The 19,972-nt window shown below is 42.8% G+C and overlaps 1 protein-coding gene across 1 annotated transcript in view; it reads left to right on the forward strand.

Annotated features, from left to right (window-relative positions):
• Positions 1–19,972, forward strand: part of Ush2a (usherin) — a 653,036-nt gene that overhangs the window by 293,538 nt on the left and 339,526 nt on the right. Inside the window, exons 30-31 of the mRNA XM_060365102.1 lie at positions 4,367–4,517; positions 6,554–6,715. Coding sequence (XP_060221085.1) covers positions 4,367–4,517; positions 6,554–6,715 — 313 coding nt within the window. The remainder of the gene's footprint in view (positions 1–4,366; positions 4,518–6,553; positions 6,716–19,972) is intronic.

The following is a 19,972-nucleotide window of genomic DNA, read 5'->3' on the forward strand; positions in this document are numbered from 1 at the left end:
GCAAGACTTTTAGGAAGTCGCTTAAGGATCAATGAGGCTGTATTCAAGATGGGCTACTTACTTAGGCTAAGAAAAGGGTGTTTTGGTTTCTTTGCCAATGGCACAACTTTTTGTAGGCATCAATTTTAATCCATCCAGGTATGTCCCACATGCTGGAGCAGAGGCAATCAAGTACCTGTCCCAGGAGACTGGCAGGTGGGGTGGCCAGTCCTCCCTCTTGGCCTCATGTTTAATACTAACCAGACAAGAAGGGAGAAAGCCCTGAACAGTCACCCTGCGCCTCTTTCTGAAGTTCCTAGTCTGTGTTTAGGCAAAGTTTTTTAGACACTTTAACAGACACTCTGCATCTTGGAGATGCAATGTAATGGGCAAATCCCCCTTGGAGCTAGGAAAGAATTGCCACTCCAACCTAGACAAGGGTAACGCATTTATTAAAAGTGTGATGTGGAAGTCATGCAAACTTTCCACCAGGGATCCAGAGCTGGCAAACCCCCAAAATTCAGCTTTCTTCTCCTCTCTGCTTTTGCTCCCTATTCTCCATTCTGTAGCTTTCTTTCTTGGTACTTATTATTTTCTCACCTGCTTGAAACAGGAAACGTGAGTGCTTTGATAAATGGCCTGAAGAGTGATTTAGTTTCTCTGCACAGTCCTTTGAGGTCTCCAAACTTTTCCATGAAATATAATAGAATTTGGTAAACCTCTCTGCCAAACATAAAGATAGAGAAGGTGTTTTGCTGATAGGTTAAAATGCCCATCCTTCAAACATTTTTTTTTTAATTAAGTAGACCTCCTGTAACCCTGGAATAGAGTATGCATCTTATAAATTCTCATTTCTACACACTTTAAGACTTTAAGGAAACTTCACTGCTGCCTGATGGGGCCCTTAAGTACAGAGGAAGCTTAGAGGAGGAATCTCACAGTACATGTACGTTCTGCTTAGCCTTAACTGTCAGCCTGGCTCAGCTGAGAATCATCTGAGAAGAAAGCCTTGGTGGAGGAATTACCTAAATTAGTTTGGCCTGTGGGCTTGTCTGGTGAGAACTGTCTTGGATCCGGCCCACTGCGGGAAGTACTATTACCTGGGCATGGGGTTGGCCTGTGTGAGAAAGCTAGCTAATCAAGAGCCTGCATTACCCAGCATGCTTTCTGCTTTGAGTACTGGCTCTGACTTCTCGGCGTGGTGGACTGTGACCTGTACGGTGAAATAAATCATTCTCCCTGCCCTGACCCCTGACAAGCTTTTGGTCACAACAACAGGGTGTAACTAGAACACCATATATGCAGAGACGTGTTTAGTGGAAACAAGCTAGTCCTAATAAAAACCCTGAAGCTCACTTAGTGATCAGGTTTTGTGTGATTCCCGAGGTGCATACAAGTGTGAGGACCTGAGTTCAGATCTCCAGCACCAGGTAAATGTCAGGCAGGTACAGGAGTCCACCTATGTGTGGTCCCAGTGTCAGAATGGGGTTCCTGAAAGGCAAGCTGGTTAAGTAGAGTCAGCGAGTTATGGGTTCAAGTAAGAGACCATGATTCTGTAGGTGAGAAATGATAGAGTAACATGCCTGAACCAGCCTCTGGCATCCACACACTCGCAGATACATAGGTACTTACATCCGTGCACACACATGTAAGCATACACAGACTATTGTATACACACCTCATAAACACACCAGAAAGTGGGGCTGGAGCCATGGGTCAGTGGTTAAGACTATGTCCTGCTCACACAGAGGAGCCTTGTTCAATCCCCAGCACCCATGCTAAGTGGCTCCCAAAAGCTTATACCTCCACCCTCAGAGGATCCAACACTCTTTTCTGGCCACTGTAGGTACCTGCACACATGTGAGAAACAGATGCCTACATGTAAGTTAAAAGAAACATAAATTTAAAAAATAGGGAACTAAAGAGTCAGAGGTACAGGTCTGTGATGTAGCAGTTGTGAGGTGTACTTAGGTCCCGAGTCCCATACCAAGCATGGCAAAGAGAAAGCAATAGGTGGAAGCAGTGGGCAAAAGGTGTTCCCTGTGGCTGGGAGCAGACTGAGCAGGGCATGCCTATGGGATGCCAGATGAAGATGCCCATCGTGTAGATGGGAGCGCAGAACCAGAGCCCTGGCCCAGGCAGAGTCTACGGAGATTTTGGGGCTCCCTGCATGATGAGACTTGACAGAATAGCATGACTCAGAAAAAGAAAGACCATTAAGCCAGTCTGGTATAGGAGCAGGCCCCTAAGGGGCTCCTGAAGCATTCAGAGTGAGTCTGAAATTCCACATCTCAGGACACTCCAGCAGCACCAGGGCCACAGAGGGAGCCTGTGTCCGCTGAGTACAGGGAACGTCCTCTCCTCTTTTTCACTCTGAAAGAGTGAAGTCATTCAGAGGCAACGGAGGCAGCAGCTGGGTGACAGCCATGGAATGGTTCAACTGTAACCATTCCACTAGCGTTCTCGGTGCACAAAGTTATGCTCACATGCTACATGCCTAAAGTGCTAACTCTTGACAGTAAACTTTTAAGGTAAATTCTGCATTGTTCCTCCACATAGGCCGCTCTTGGGGCCTCTCCTCCATGACAGAGATGATTATCCATGTAGATATGAGAAGACCAGAGCACAGAGGTCTGAACGGGCCCACACAGTGCACGGGGCTTTGTGCACAGCATCCCAGCATGAGCAGCTGTGTGGTTCTTTGCTATATGATAAAGATGAGTGTGTGATTGTGTTAGCATGGACTGGAATGGAAGAGAGGTAATGTCTCGAAACTATAGAACTTGGAATACAGGTCATGGGAACTGGGACATGCAAGAGGAAATGGCAGTCCCAATGGCAGAATGGAAGGAAAGTAGAGGTAGTACCACAAACTAATTTCAAAGTTAGGGAAACCCCAACATGTAATGTGTGTACATGTGTGTGTGAGTGTGAGCTCATTGACCTGCCTCACTTAGGTACCAAGTGGTTGGGTATTTTCTGACAGTTGCACTGCAGGGAGATATCTGTGTAGCCACTGAGATGAAGACTGGTGCATCACGGGCATGGATGAGATGCAGACGGACACTGTGACTAACCGACTTAGCTCATTCCTTCTTTTCACTCTTCCCAGTCACTGAATTCTCTGCTGGGGAGGACAAATACAGACACACATCTATGAAGTTTGTACTCGAGTTGGGCTGGGGGGATTCCTCAGCTGTGGCCCATGTTTGTCACCCAGGTTGGCAAGTCAGACAGGAGGAGTTGTGAGGCTCATGGATCAGGAAGTCTAACTTAATTGGCAAGGTCCAGGGAAATGAGAAACTTTTTCTCAAAAATCAAGGTGCTGACAGCTGAGAGACACGCAAGACTGACCACAGTCCCTCACAAGCACATGCACACACCCATACACAGACAGACACACAAACAGAAATATACACACGTGTGTGCATACATACCTGTGCACATACACACACATGAATTATAAGGTCTTTAAAGGGTGAAATCTCTCACCAGTGCTGCTACCTTGAGACAGTGATGTCTTCTCTGGGTTACTGAAGGCTTAATCAATGAGAGATCTCACAACAGAACTACCTTTTTTGTAAGAATGATAACAATCTACTTTTTGGATCAAAGATTCTCTACAAATGTTCTATAAGAGAAAGCCAGGGCAAATACATAAATTATATATTTGATAGCTTTTTAATTCATAGGACTCACCTAGGAAAGAGTTGCTCCTTGGTTGTATCAGTAGACAAAAGGTGTTCATGTCTATGGGTATTTTTAACTGCTGAGCAAATCTTACATTTCTCCTGCAAAGCCAGGTTAATTCAGTTACCTCCCTGTGCAATGCTTCCATTTGAGACAGGTGTCTTAATTAAATAAACTAATAATTTTGCAAGTAGAAGTAGAAAAGCATAATTATCCAATTTGCTAATTGTTCTGTTGTGAGAATTTGCATACTTTTTGCCTGCCACACAAACAGTTCACCTGGTGTATGCTACCATCAAAATAACGGAGCCCCTCCTAGGAGGCGCAGGTTCTAACGTGTACTAACGAACTGCACAAGGGTTCCTCAGTTAAACATGATCGACAAATGCCAGGTTCAAGAAACTGGAGCCATTTTTGTTTCTGTGGGAGGTCTGGGCCCTGTAATAAAGCATTACACAGGCATGGGATGCTTGGCATCATGAGCATCAAATACAGTCTTGGTGCTGTCATGGCAATGAGTGGGTGGCATCCTTTTGCTCATGAGTTCCCCTCTTCTATACTCGACAGGGAAGTGAGAAAACAAATGAAAGCCATGCATTGTGGTTCTCTCTCTCTCTGTCTCTCTCCCTGCCGCTCTATCTCTCTGTGTCCTCTCCTCTTTTTCTGCTTCTCCCCCCCTCTCTCACGAACACTCTAGCAAACATACAACTCTTTGTGTCCCTCTTTTACCATCGGCATGTTGACAGGACTGCGTCCCTTCCACAGCTATGCGGTAACCCTGACTGCTTGTTCTCGGGTGGGCTGCGCTGAGGGCCCGCATGCACTGAGCATCTCCACTCCACAAGAAGGTAAAGTAATTTCAAAGGTCTTGACTTCCACATTTCAGTCATGAATAATAAAATAGGAGAAGAGCTAAATGCTGCGAGGCCATTTGCTGGAAAACCCCGACCTAATTTGATGACAAAGTGCATTGCCAGGCCATAATTGCTCCCATTTTTTGGGGGGGTGTGAAAATGAATCAAACTCCATAGCCTTTAGTGACATGCATCTTTAATAGCTGTAATGCAGATTAATGGGCTTTTTAATTGCTGTTACGTTGTTCACGCCAGAGGAAGCATCTGAAAGATTAATGAAAGCTTCCTCACTTCACTGTGGCTCAGAAGTAAATCTAGAGAGTCTGACGGAAAAGAATTGATTGTATGGCACAGTATGAAATTGAGAATCAAACGGTTGATTTCCATGGTCTCTTTTAACTGCTAAACACCAGCATGGGCAACAGTGATTTCAGGAGGACAGAACCTCCAGATGCCAGTTGAGGCACGTTTAACCACCGCTTTCTCTTCCCACTTGAGTCTCACTTCCGTTGTTCTTGGGATGTGCAAACTGTTGGTCTAAATTAATGTTTCAGAAAAAAATACCTTAGGATGGCAGTGGGGAAGAGAAAACATTTCAGAACTCCAGGAGTAAAAGCTTTGCTCACGCATCCAAACAGATCTCTTCAGGAAACACCAGCTCTTGGGAAGAAGAGCATTTGTTGCTTCCTTTTTCTGTCGCCTGTGTGCTGCCCAGAAAGGAAGTCATTTAGAGTTGAAAGCTTGGTCTTTGTGGCAAAAGTTAGCTGGCACATACTCACTCTCTCTGTCTCTCTCTGTGTCTGTGTCTTTGTCTCTCTGTGTCTCTCTCTTTTTTCTCTCTCCTCTTTCTCTCTCTGTGTCTCTGTTTCTTTGTCTCTCTATTTCTCTCTTTTTTCTTTGTCTTTCTTTCCCTCTTTCCCTCCCCTCCTTCCCTAAAACCTCCTTTTTGTTCTCTTTCTCTTTTACATCTCTTTTCAAACACCATTTGTATTAGGGAATATGTTAAAAGAGAGATGGAGAGAATGAGGCAGGTAGAAGCCAATGCAGTGACATGACAATGACATATAGGATTTTGTAAAATCCTTCTTGAGACCCTTTATTCTGTTTTATGCCAGCTATGGCACTGAGTCCACTCCTTCAGCTGTGCTGTCAGTGGGAAAGTGATTACCCTTTCTCAACACTATCCCAAATCTAATCCACTGAAATGCCATTGTTTCTCTCAGTGTGACATTGTGTCTTCTGGGGTACACCATTATCAACCATTATCCTCATTTTGTCGTTACTTCCTCAAGCTTTTCTCCAGGAACCTCCCCATTGCTTCCTCTCCACCCACTTGACCTTGCCTGGTAACCCTCACACCTACTTCACAACCATTTCACCAAGGGATTGCCCACTTATCTAGTTTAATTTCCCAGGCTTCATGTGCCCAATTCCCTAATCATTTCCAAGGAGCCATGTCTAATATACAGAATGGTATTTCTGTTTCTGGTCAGCATTTTGTTTTGTTTTGTTGTTTTACTTTTCTGTGATTTTAATTCACTGGCTAGTGTGTAAACAAATCTTTTTCAACAACTACAGTGTAGTTTCAATATGCAATTCATTTAACTGTCCATTTTTAGGCCATTCCTGTACATGGAGACTTTTTAAAATCTCCCGGTTCAGAACTGCTCACCAGGGTTGCGCAAGTCAAATTGCATGCTCTGCCAAGCCAGGGCACCCTGTTTGATCTGCTTCAACAGGCTCAGCCCCACATGGACGTGATGGGTTAACAATGCTTTTGATGAAGTAACACAAACGTCAGTCAAGTGAGCTAGAGTAGGGACTCCCCATCCATCACAGATGCAAATTCTCAGGAATTCAAGACAGTTATTTAGCGCCCTTCCTAAAGTAATTACTGACAAGCTGCCTGTGAGTCAGGAAAACTTCCATGCCTGGGCCTACAGCTTTAGCCCATGATTTATTGGTTTGGGTCTGAAAAGTTTTACTTAGAAAAGTAAACTAAAATTAGACTCTATTTTATTTTCCCACAGCTCTCCAAGAGGTTCCGACACCAGCTGCCTTGTCTCTTCCCAATTCCTTGTCATTCTCCTGGTGTCCTCCCAGACAAGCAAAGGGGATTATTACTCAGTACTCCTTATATGTGGATGGGAGGCTGGTCTACACAGGCAAAGGACAGAACCACACAGTCACAGGTGGGCCTTCCGTCACCATCATATAATAGATTCATATATTTGCTTCCTCCATGACCACTGCATATATTTATCGGAATCAGGTGAGTGATTTTTGACTCCTTGGGATGTCAAGGGAACCTGGGACTGTACTAGCGGAGACATTTCTGAATCCTGTAGAGCATGTATTTGAATATGAGTGTCAGCTGACCAAGTAGGTGACATCTTTAACCATCTCCATGATCACGTGGCTAGCTATTTGAAATCTGCCTACATGACAAATAATTTGAAGGTGCAGAAGGATGACTCAACATGAGACAAACACATACACCTAAGCAAAGTGAAACTGCAAAAAGCTCTCTAAATGCCAGAGGCTCACGATGAGGATGGCATCTGGTATTTGCATTGTGTTTATGCTGATTAATATTTACTCAGACTACGTGTGTGTGTGTGTGTTTATATCATTGCACTGCTGTGTCACACTTCCGGGGAGACAGCAGGACTCAAATGTTGATTGATTTGAAAACTGAGGCCTAGAGATACTAAGGTTTTGGTAAAAGGTTATAAGAAGTCACAGCCAAAGTTAGGATTAATTTTTCAAGGGTTCAATCATTTGCATGAAAGGCAGATACTAAGATGACAAAGGGAACCACGGTGGCCCTCCTTTCCTGGTGTTCCCCAGCTTTCTGGGACACATTCAGAGAGCGATACCAGGCATTGCTAAGCTGTTGTGTAATCCTTTATATTTTTGTCTCCTCTTTATTCTGAGAACAGAAAGTGGGTAAAAACTGTGACTTTTATATTTCATTCATGGTTAGATGGACATCAGTGATATTGATTCCAAAGGTAGATATTGTCCCACTTTGCAGGTAAAGAAACTGAGGTAAGTATGGAAAGATCAAGGTCACATTGCTTGTGAGTGACAGACATCGGCACTAACTGAAACAGTCTAGCTAGTTGAAGAGTGTGGGCCTACATCATGTCTTCAGTTCTGAGTCTATAGCAGGAGCATGGTGGTTACTCTTCAGTGTCAGTCCTACTGGATTCAGAGTCACCTAGGCAACATAGCGCTGGATATATCCCTGAAGGTCTTTGGGAGAGACTTAGCTGAGAAAGGAAAAACAAGCCTAAATGTAGCTATGAGGTGTGTTCTATAGGCTACCACCCCAGGCTCGATAAAAGCAAAAGAGGAAAGAGCCAGATGAGCACCTGCCTTCCTCTCTGTTTCCTGATGTCTACAAACTGCTAGCATCCCTGTTTCCATGCCTGCCACTCAGTGATGGCCTGTCCATTCGTGCCTGCCCCCATAGTGATGACCTGTTTACCTCTATCCAGGAGCCAAGATAAACCCTTTCTTCCTGTCTTAGTTGGATTTCTATTGTTGTGAAGAGCCACCATGACCACAACAACTTTTATAAAGAAAAACATATAATTGGGGCTGGTTTACAGTTTCAGAGATTTGGTCCATTATCATCATGGCAGGAAATATGGTGATGCTGGTGCTGGAGAAGGAGCTGAGAGTTTTACCTCTGGAACCATAAGCAGCAGGAACAAACAGTGACACCCTGACTGGGCTTGAGCACCTAAGACCTCAAAGCCCATGCCCAGTGACACACTTCCTCCAACAAGGCCACACCTATTCCAGCAAGGCTTTACCTCCTACTAGTGCTACTTCCTATGGGGGCCATTTTTATTCAGACTATCATACTTCTTACAATGCTTTTGCCAGGAATTTTTACACAGCAATGAGAAAAGAAAGTAACACAATGGGAATAATTACACTCCTTGTATTTTAAAGGAAGTAGACTGTATAAAACATATAGCACATTGTTTCTCCTTGGTAGAGCAAAGTTGTAATTCCTAGCCAGGTCTATGCCTGTAATCCCTGATAAAGCCCTGTCAGGGAATTGAGAGTCGAGGCCAATCTTTTACATGGTAAGTTTGCGGCTTCCCCGGGGCTATATCTGGAGACCCTGTCTCCAAAAATTTATAAGAAAAAAAAGACATAATTATTATTTCCTTTAAGATGCAGAGTTCATATTACAATTAAATAATAAAATAATCATAAAATTGACTTGATGACGGGACTGGAGAGATGGCTAAGCATTTAAAAGCACTTACTGCTCTTGGAGTGGACCTGGTTCAGTTCCCATCACCCACATGCTGCTCTCAACCATCTGTAATTCAAATTCCCGGGGGTCCCTTTTCTAACCATGTACACCAGGCATGCACATGGTACACATACATATACACATACATACATTTAAACATGCAAACATACAAACATACATACACATATATGCATACATGCAAACAAACATACATATAGACACATACATACATATACATATATACATACAGGAAAACACTCATATGCAAAAAATAATGATAAATCTTAAAAGATTGAACTGATACATTCCTTCATATAGCATATATTGACCACAGAAAATGTTTCATACATGGTAATTATTAAAACAAACCAGAGAATTTTATACATGTAGTAATGGATGGAGTACTTTTTCAGGAGCAAAATACATTGTTGTTCATAAAAGGAAACCATTCTGTCCATAAGTGTCATGCCTGTAAGAACCCTTCTTGGGATTCTAGAGAAACCAAATACCTTTATTGCCCTGTCAGTTTTTTGTTTTGTTTTTTAATTTTTTGTAGGCTTTTTCTCATTAATTTGGATGATTACTTTTTCTTGTTCTAAATTGTATATTTTAGAGGATATGAGCATGACTGTTTTGTTAATTATTGAATGTCCAAAAACTACTGCAGAGTGGGTAATAGCTCTGAGGTATTGGAGGAATGGGCAAGGAGTTGCTTGACTCTTGGGAAGAAAGAAAGTAAAAAGTAAGTACCATGGTTCAGTTCCTAAAGTGCTCGCCTAAGGAGTGGATGGTTTTGTTTTCAATCCTCAACTTCAACCAGGAGTGCTGGTATATGCCTGGAATTCCTGCCTACAGGAGATAGAAGCAGTGGGGGTCAGAAGTTCAAGGTCATCCTAAACTGAGTTTGAGATTAATCTAGACTTCAGGTGATCCTGTTTCACATGAAAAAAGAAGAGGAGGAAGTGTCAAGGTGGAAGTAATGGAGAGTAGCCTCATAGGGCTAGGAAATGTGGACAGTAAAAGAAGGAAGGGTTGTAGCTAGACATGAAGATCCATGCACAACACAAGCTGAACTGGTCTTCACAAGAGTGGTCCAGCTGATGGCTCATGAGATGCTGAGGGCTGCGAATATTTGTGCAGCCATGCAAAGTTACCACCAGGTAACATTTTGCAAAGCAAAAAGAAAAGCCATGAAAGGGCAGAACTGAAGAACCCACACCAGTTCCTAACACCACCTGCAAAGCCATGGTGTCTTCCGTAAATTTCGGAATGAAGTACCCGCAGAGCACTATGGCGGACTGAACCCGCAGCGGAAGATCACAGAAATGTTATCACCATGAGCCAGTGCAACAGGCTCCTGTGTGCTCTCTCCACACCCTCATTCCACATTTTCACATCTGCCTTCTCAGTAACAACTTCCTCAGTAGTTTCATTCTATGTGTAAGGTTTTGAAGAATTGTATCTCCAGTGTCAACCATTTAATTTCTCTAACTTCCTCACAGGCAGCCATTGTTCATGTTGTTGTCACAGATTAGCTTAAGACAGGAAGTATTCTGAGTGCTGTTCCCTATGGGGAGGAGCCATGCCTTGAAGCTGAAGGTCAGGTTGGAAAATGGATATATTTCTTCTAATCTTTTTAAAATCAATTAATTTATTTATTCGCTTTTCATCCTGGTCATAGCCCCATCCCTTCTCACTTCCCAGTCCCACTCTCTTTCTTCCCCCTCCCCCTTCACTCTTTCTCACAAAAAAGGGAGCCCTCCTTCCTATCCACCCCAGCTCAACAAGACCTATCAGGGCCGGGTGTGTCCTCTTCCCCTGCGGCCCGGCAAGGCCGTCCTCCAGGGGGAAGTAGTTGAAAAGCTGGCAAGAAAGTCCATGTCAGGGAGAAGCCATGGTCCCCTACCAGGTAATCCGCATGAGGCCTGAGCTTCCCATCAGCTACATCTGTGTAAGCGGCCTAGTTCCAGTCCACACAAGGTCTTTCATTGATGCTTCAGTCTCAGCAGGCCCCTCTTGGCCCTGGTTAGTTGGCTCTGTTGGTCTTCTTGTGAAGCTCTTATCACTTCCAGGTCCTTTTGTCCTCCAACTCTCCCCACCCCTCTTTTTCATGAGCCTCCCTATGCCTCACCCAATATTTGCCTCTGAGTCTCAGCACCTGATTCAAGGTGCTGCTGGGTGGAGCCTCTCAGAGGACAGCTCTGCTTGACTTCTGTCTGCAAGCACAGCAGAGTATGATTAAGTGTCAGGAGTTGGTTCCCTCCCACAGGGTGGGTTCCGGTTTGGGCCAGGCATTGGCCTCTCATTCTCTGCTGTATCTGCTCTGTCCCTAACCCCCCACATCTTGTAGGCAGGGTGAATTTTTAGGTGAGGTTCCTGTGGCCGGGTTGGTGTTCGCCTCCCTCTCCTAGGAGACTAGTCTAGTTACAGGGCGTACTCTTCTGTCTCTGTGGCCTCAGCTACAAGGAGTCTCTGCTGGAGTCTCCTCAGGTCCCTGGAGCCTACCCTGATTCAGGTCTCAAGCTTGTCAGAGGGTTGCCCTCACCCACAGTTTCTTCTTTCTCTACAGGCCTCTTGTCCTCCCTCCACTGCTCTCCCCAGGTCTGATCTCTAACTTCTTATCTCTCTGTTTCCTCTCTTGCCTCGCTCCCTCTCTTCAATCTTTTTTAACGTTTATTTTTCATTAGTTCTTTGACCGTTTCATGTTTGTCTTGATCGTGTTCACTCTGCTCCTGCTTCTCTCTGATTCATCCCCTCTTCCTTATCCACCCAAATTTGTGAATCACCATGGGTCTTTTTTATAAACCTTCAAAACCAAATTTTGCTGCCCAAAGAGTCTTGGATGTGCCACTGAATGTGGTTGACTTACCAGAGTCTACACTCTTGAAAAAAAAAAAAAAGTCCCAGAAGCTAATATCTGTCAACAGCTTAGGGCTGGACAGAATGCCCAGCTCCCTTTCCATGCTCTGATTTTATCTGGCTTGGGCTTGGGCATGGTTGTCATGGCTTGGGCTTGTGAACACTGTGAGTTCATATATGCAGGATCCCCACTGTGTCCAGAAAGAGCATTTCCTTATAGTCATCCACCACATCTGCCTATTACATTCTTTCTCTCCCTTTTCCAGAAATGATCCCTGAGCCTTGTGAGGAGGGGTGGAGTGTGCACTTTCCTGTGAGGGCTGAGCTTTGTGCAGTCTCGTATTGTCTTGGCCAGGTGCAGGTCACAGTGTGAATCACCATCTACTGCAGATAGAAGCTTCTTGGGTGCAATATGAGAAATGCACTGGTCTATGGGTACAATGATAAGTCATTAGAAGTTGGTTTAATGCTATGTTCATGTAGCAGCTCATTGATAAAAGGTTTCTCGAGGGCCTGTGACCTGACTAGCCACAGGTTCTTCACCTGATAATGCTCCCAGAAATTAGATTTATCTTATAGACTAGTACACTTTTGGCTGCATCCAAGAAACACACCAGATAATAAACCCCAGGACATACATGTTTGTCATGTAGGATGCTCAGTAAATCCCACAGCCTGTACAGACTACCTGATTAAATGCACTCCTCCTAAATCCATGGTCAGGGTAGTGGCAGGTCCACTTCTCCTCAGATGTTTCTGCTTGCCATGAAGACGGCAGCCGTCTCAATGTGTCCTCCCTCACAGGGCTCTTACCTGCCCGGTGTCTCCTCTAAACTTAAACTGGCCCACAAGTCTATGACCTCATTTAATAAAAATCCTGCCTCTAAATTCAGTCATGTTGGAAGTTATGATTTGTTCTGGATTTTTGTAATTTTGGATCCCTGCATATCATCACATCCTTCATTTTTTTTCTATAAATACTACAGAATATATTTTTTAAACTTTTCAGACGTACTTATTTTACTTTTTATGTATGAGTATTGTACCTGGTATAGATTATATATATAGTATATGAGTATTGTACCTGGTATAGAGTGTATATATATATATATATATATATATATTATAGCAAGTATACATTATACACTATATACCAGCTACATGCTTAGTACATGAAACAGTCAGAAGATGGTATTGGATCCTCTGGAACTGGAGTTACAGATGGTTGCATGTCATCATGTAGATGCTGAGAAATGAACCCAGGTTCTTTGAAAGATCAACAAGTGCTCTTAACCATTGAGCCATCTCTCTTTCACCCTGATTTAGATTGTTTTTTAAACATAGTTCTTCTAAGAGATTTATATAAACACATTTAACTGTATAAACATTTGTCTTTTTAAAAACTGTTGTGATACCAATATCTATTAGGTAGGTATCAACGTGCTGTGCTTTAAAGGGGGAACAGGTGAGTCAGAGGTTGCTAACTTTGTGGCAGTTTCATGTTTCTATTAACCTGTTGAGCTCATACCCACACCCTCCTGTCTGAGCTGACTTCCTTCTCTCATTCCTACATTCATGACTTTTATTGGCTTTTTACTTTTACAAGCTAGTTGGTCTCCATTGTCACCTGATTTCTGGAGAATTCGAATATCATTTTCAAGTCTTTGATGTTTTTACTAATGAAAAATGTTTGATAATTATTTTCGTGGTGACTTCTGGCTTTACCAACTGTATTTCTGTGATTATTAGACATTTATATTTTACCTCAAACATCTAGTTATTCTTGGCGAGCAGAAACAGTAATAGCACAAGGAAGTTTGTTTGAAATTTCATCAAGAACAATGGTTGATAATGTTTTCTTGGCCACGGTGAATGGCACTTTAAATTTCTTGTCTTTCTACTGCATAAAAAACTTCCCTTATAAGGCCCCTTCTTAACTATTCAAAGTGCCAACGTCTCTCCCTCCCTCCTCCACTTGTCTGCGGCTTCTCTTAAACTCTTCAGCTGAGCAAGTCCCCTCCCACTGGGCATAGGGGATGGGCCTAGCTGCCAAGGGAGGTTGGGGTTGAAGCAGGGCATTCCATCCAGTAGCCACTCAGCCGCTGGGTGCTCTGAATTTTTTCTTATTCATCTTAAATATGAAGCATTAAAAGTCAGAAGCATTGCTGCTCCTTGGGTCAGTACAAACTATATTTAAAAATGCACACAGTTCGAATTTTTGCCTTGTATAGGCCATAAGCTTGTAGAACACTGGGTCAGCCCTGACACTGAAAAATGGATCCAGTTAGGGAACCTCCCGAAGGCTGTTGATGTTTGCTATAATAAATAGCACACACTTTAAGTCAAACTTTTTCATTCCATATTCAAAGGTAATGGATTTTTCGTAACCATGGTAACCTTGGTGTATTTCTGGATAAATGCATGAGGTATATACATTCTGGTTTTATTTTTGAATATAAACTACCACATTATGTATTACTAATAATATGAAAAATAGGATGTAGGTTAGTGTAATGACAGCTTAAACTAGTATGCATTTTTCTTCTGCAAAAAATAAATATTTATCAAAAGTAAGGGTTCAATTAATTTCCCCCCACTTTTGTGGTATTCTGATGGTGCCATTTATCTTTCCTGCAAGATATCCATTAATCTCTTATTTCTGTCCCATGACAGATTTCGTAAAATTTTTGAGTTAAAAGCAATTGTGTTTTTAAAACTTCTGATTAAAAGCATTATCAAGAGATTGAGGAACCTGTATTGGTAACGCTAGCAGGGCTATAGCGAACCACTGAGATGGGTGTTCAGGACATCTGTGACCAGGAAGAAGATAGAAGCCCTCTGTGAGAGTGTTTGATATCCCTGGGCTGCTTTGAAGTTAAGGCTAGATAACATGCTGATGGATGGTCACTCTCTGAGTGGTAGCCAACCAGATCATTCTCATTGCAAAGGGGCACCCTACCAGAAAGAAGCAATCTTTAAGGAGCTCGAAGGAATGCTTCAGAGAAGCCCACAGGGCTTTGAAGGACAGGAACAGCATGGTGTTGGAAGTCAGGAGGATATACAACAAACTGGCCAGAAAGTTGCGGAGACTCATGCTACCCTGGAAGCAATGGGAACGAGGCTTCAAAATGTTCTGTTGTCATCAAAGTTGCTTTTGCTTGAAACAGTCTAAGCTATTGTTGATAATTTTGAGGAGTTTTTGTTGTTGTTGTTGTTTTAAATAAGTAAAGGTACCTAATGTCAGTTATAGACATGTGTGCTCAGGCCTATGTCTTAGCTACTTTTGATGTGATGAAACATTACCGTATCCTAGACAACTTATGGAAGAATGAACTTTTGGTTCACAATTCCTCAGGGATAAGAGTCCATGATACTTGGGATAGCATGGCAGTAGATACAGACATAGTGGCTGGAGCAGAACACTCAGAGCTCACATCTTGAATGACATTCAACAAGAGAACAGCTGGAAATGACTCTCAAAGCCCATCCGCAGTGACACACTTTTCCAGCACGGCCACATCTCCTAAACCACTCTAAACAGTGACCCCACCTGGGGATCCATGAGCCTATAGGGGACATTCTCATTCAAACCACCACCAGCCCATCATCTAACAGGACAGTGGTTGAGTATGAAAGCGGCATCTTCCCAAGGCCTAGGAGTCTCAATAAAACAGTGAGATTAAAATAGTGTGAAAGTAGAGGGGTGTGTGTGTGTGTGTGTGTGTGTGTGTGTGTGTGTGTATGCAAGAGAGAGAGAGAGATAGAGAGGTGGGGAGAGAGGAAGGCAGGAAGAGAGAGAGAGAAGAGGGTGAGACCTTGAAAAGGTTGAAGAGCTGGAGGAGAGCTCAGAAAAGAGAGAGAATGTTGGGTGAAATTCTGATAAAGTCTGGTAGTTAAGTATTTATATCCTTAACCTACTAAAGTATTGTGACTTTTCTTTGGCCATATCTGTCAAGGTCAAACAGGACCATGTATAAAAACCAAACTAGAAACGTTCGTCTTGAATGCACCAAGCACTTCAGTCTTACAATAAGAAATTTATTGAAGATCGAGCTGTATTCTTTGTGACACAATAAAAACAAAAAAAGGAATTAAAGGTTAGGTTCCTCTAGCCAAGTGTTGGAAGGAACCTCATTAATACCCTACAAATTCGAGCAACACTATATACATTTGTGCTGTTAGTTTACTTGGATCCTTCACAGCAAAGTAAAACTTTCTAGTAGTTTCTTTAGGCTGGCCTTGAGCTCATGTAGCTGAGAATTTTCTAGAACTCCTACTATGCCTGCTTCTACCTCCCCTGATGTAGAGTTATAGTGCACCATACATTCTTTATATAGGCTGGGGATCAAAGCATGGCCTTATGTACACTGAGCAATCACACTAGTGTCTGAGTTGAATCGCCACCATAGCTTTACAGTTTTGAATACAGCAGTGCAATGCTATTCCTTGCACATAATATTACAGCAAGAAATCCTGTTAAAAGGCTTGGGCCTTAAACCCTAAGCCTGAGTGTTAATGAGGCAGAGCATGTGTAGATGGTCACGTAAATCACAGGGAACACTCTGTGGTGCTATAAATATATACAAAGTTGAAAGAAGACTTGAGAATACACAGGAGAGGAAAAGCTGTGAAAGTATCTGGAACCTTTACAGGACAACTTCTAACAAAACTGACTCTGTGAGCAAAGGCTCTGCAGTGATTTCCCAGGAGGTAGCTAGATACCTTGGCACTTTGGGTTAATGCTTCCTTCTCAAGAGTCTCATTTCTTGAGTGGCACAGGATCAAAAGAAACGAAGCAGCACGTGTAGAATGCTTAACTGCCCCTCATGCTTAACTGGAAACACTGGAACTGAAGGCACATTCTTCCAGGCCAGCACGCCATTGTACAAGGCACTGATGTGTGAGGAAATGAAATGTGTGTATTTATGTTTTAAGATTTGATCTCTTATTCACACATGATGTGTTAGCTTAAGTTCTATGCTCCTAATTGGTACAAAATAATTCTTGTGTGGGAAAGGACTTGAGAGTTGCCATGGGAATGACATCAAGTTTTACAAGAGCAGTGGAGTCCAATGCATAACTGGAGATACCTTGAGGGACCTGTTGAGACCTTGACAAACACAGCCTGCTGATGATTTTACTTTGTGATTTTGACTCTTAAAGTTTCTTCCCGGAGAGTGTATATTAAGGATACAGCTTGACAAATATTCTTGGATGATTGCGATATGTGCAACCATTTTCCAGATCAATCATCAGCATTATCAACACCATAGAACCCCCCAGCTTTGTATGGTCAGGTCTTGTCTGCTAGCAGTGTGGATTGGTTGTATGCTCAATATGAGTAGCGCTAAGTGTAGTTTGACCCCCCCCCACACACACACACTGGCCAATTTTGAAAGTCAGGTGGAGACAGGTGATCAGTCACAGGGTAAATCAGTCACACAGTCTTTTATTTTTAATTGCAGAACACACAGACCAGAACTTTCTCTGACCCTAGACAGTAGCTAAAAGAATATTAGTTCTCGAAGTCAACTAAAATTTTAAAAAGTGAGACATGCTCATTTCCCCCTTCCAAACCTGATCTAGAAATTGATTCCAGTTATGTTTCAACTAGGTACTCGAATCTTCAGCTGCAGAAGATCTGAGTGTCCGATCATGGAATATTGTCTCCAATAGTTTACAATACTGCAGCTGAAAGCCTAATCTAGAAACATGATAAAGAAGCATTTGAACATACAAAATGTAATGTGTGTCTTTTAGTGAACATGGATGTCATTGCATATGTGATGTGGATGAATGCATGTGACATGTGCATTTATATATGTGGAAATGCATTCCTAAGCATGAAGTTTCCTCCTAGAAATGGGATCCTAGAACTTGCTTTTTCTTGTCCTTCCTTCCTTCCTTCCTTCCTTCCTTCCTTCCTTCCTTCCTTCCTTCCTTCCTTCCTTCCTTCCTTCCTTTGTTTTTATTTGTTTGTTTTTGGTGGTGGTGGTGATATGTGTGTGTGTGTGTGTGTGTGTGTGTGTGTGTGTGTCTGTAGAGGTCCCTATCAGTAATCTCATCTTGGCTAGTTGTCTGGGCCAGGCTAGTTGGCCAGTGAGCTTCAGGTAGCCTGCTGTTTGTACCTTCAGTGCTCTGTGGGCACATAGCATCTACTTCCTTTCTGTGGGTTCTGGGTACCAAACTCGGGTCCTCAGCATGTGTGTCAGTCATTTTACTAATAATCCAGTCTTTTACTTCTTCTCCTTGAGTGAGTTATGTTTTAAATTCTCTGCTGTTTGGAGTCTAGAAATCATATTTTGTCATTTGGCATTTTCCATTTTAATGTACTCGATAAAGTTGGTGTAACAGACATTTTAGAAATCTGATGGCACATATAGATTAGTATTTACCTTCTGATTCCCCCTGATCTCCCCTCTGATACTGAGTACTAGTAATAGTTTCCCTGGCTTCCTTTGACACTATCAGGTTTGACTGCGGCACATCTAATACTGTCTATCACTGCCAAAAGGGTAAGCACACATTACTTACTTTTATTCCTACAGTTTCCTTTGAGTCAGAAACTCTTCCAGGTCACTTTATAGACATTTGAATGTATTCTGCTGCATAAGCCAATCTTAAACAGGGTACATCTTCTTCGTGAAAAACATGAATTTAAGGGGGTACAATCATCACGTCATTACTCTTTTCCATAATCTGCAGTATATATCATCTAGGACGTAGTTGGCATCTCAAAACACTTTTATTGGATTGAGTTAAAATAAATCAAATTGAAAAAAATCACTGGGAATCAGTAAATTAATATTTTGAAGTAAATAAATACTGATGCATAATTCAGAAGTAATTAATATGCTAAACTTGGTAAATGGCTCTAATGAGGTAGGCTGTTCATGGAGCTTCCTGGAAATTTTCATTTAATCACCCAATAAGTAGCAAAAAAAATTATTTTAACTATTCGTGTTAGTTTACTAGGCTACCATAAAAGCGTGCCACAAACTGTGTGCCCTCTGGAAGGTGATGTCACCTTTCAAGATGGTGACATCTAAGATCTAGGTGACAGCATCACCTGTTGCCTAAGTGTGTGGAGGGAGACTGCCCAAGCTGCGCTTCTGGGTTTTGGTGATTCTCTGGCCATCTTTGGAGTGGACTGGTTTGTATGGGTGTCACACAATTGCATCCATCTTATTTCCATGAAGTGTACCCCTGTTCATTTGTCTGGCTCTAAATCTCCGCTTCTGCAAGAACACCCATCCTGTCATACTCAGATCTACCCTAATGACTTCATATTAACTAATGGCAATGGAAGGCCCTTGTTTCCGGCCACCATATGGGGCTGTAGGGGTTCAGACTTCAGCATGTATGTGGAAGGGGTTCCCAGTTCCACCATAAGCTCTGTTCTCACTGGAGTGTCTGGCTGTGTGTTTGATACTATAATTAACCATATTTAAACTTCCCTTAAACATTTACTTATGAGAACCAGATAAGGCATCTCTTTGAAAAATCAGTTGAAAGTGGCCCTCTCCAGTGACAGAAACGTTGCCAGTGGAGGCAGTGGGGCAGGTCCCTTTCCTGCAAAGCGACTCGTTAATTCGGCAGTGGTGGATGTGTCTTGGAATCACCAAGGATTTCAGGTCAGAAGAAAGAGTCAAAGGCCTTGTCCTCACATCTTCTGTCTCAGTAGGAGGAGCCTGAGAGATGCTGCAATCCGGAAAGCATGGATATGGTCCTAAAATCTACCATGCGCTTTATTTCCAGAGTATTCTGCTCCCTGACCCTGTGAGACTCATGCTCCTTGAACATGGGAGGTTCTTCCTCACACATAATTTGTCCAACCTAGTACTCTAGCTCTGCTCATCTACAACTTGCGTGTTCCTCCTTGACTCTGAGGTCTCCAGCATCCGGAGCCTTTGGGTTCTCCATGGGTGACAGACAGGGAATGTCAACCTCTAGATCCCACCTGCCCTTGTGCACAGAAGCCGAGGTGCACTCTGGACTTAACTTTCTCTCAGTCTGGCATCCAGGACCTCTTCTTCACCTTGAAGTGCCTCACGTCTCAGAGATTCACTATCGCATCTGACAGGAGCCTGTTTTACACTATTTCACTAATTTACTTATATTAAAATACTTGGTTTTCTCATTTTATTAATTTTTAATTATTCTTCTTAAGATCTTCACACATGGACAGTGCATTTACATTATTTCTGCATCTTATTAACCCTCCAGCTGTTGCCATGTCTCCTGATCCCCTCTCAACCTCATGGCGTCTTCCTTGATGTTTGTGCATGCACACACATGTGTAAACACAACC

This window comes from Meriones unguiculatus, chromosome 11 (genome assembly GCF_030254825.1).
Source record: "Meriones unguiculatus strain TT.TT164.6M chromosome 11, Bangor_MerUng_6.1, whole genome shotgun sequence".
Lineage (NCBI taxonomy): Eukaryota > Metazoa > Chordata > Mammalia > Rodentia > Muridae > Meriones > Meriones unguiculatus.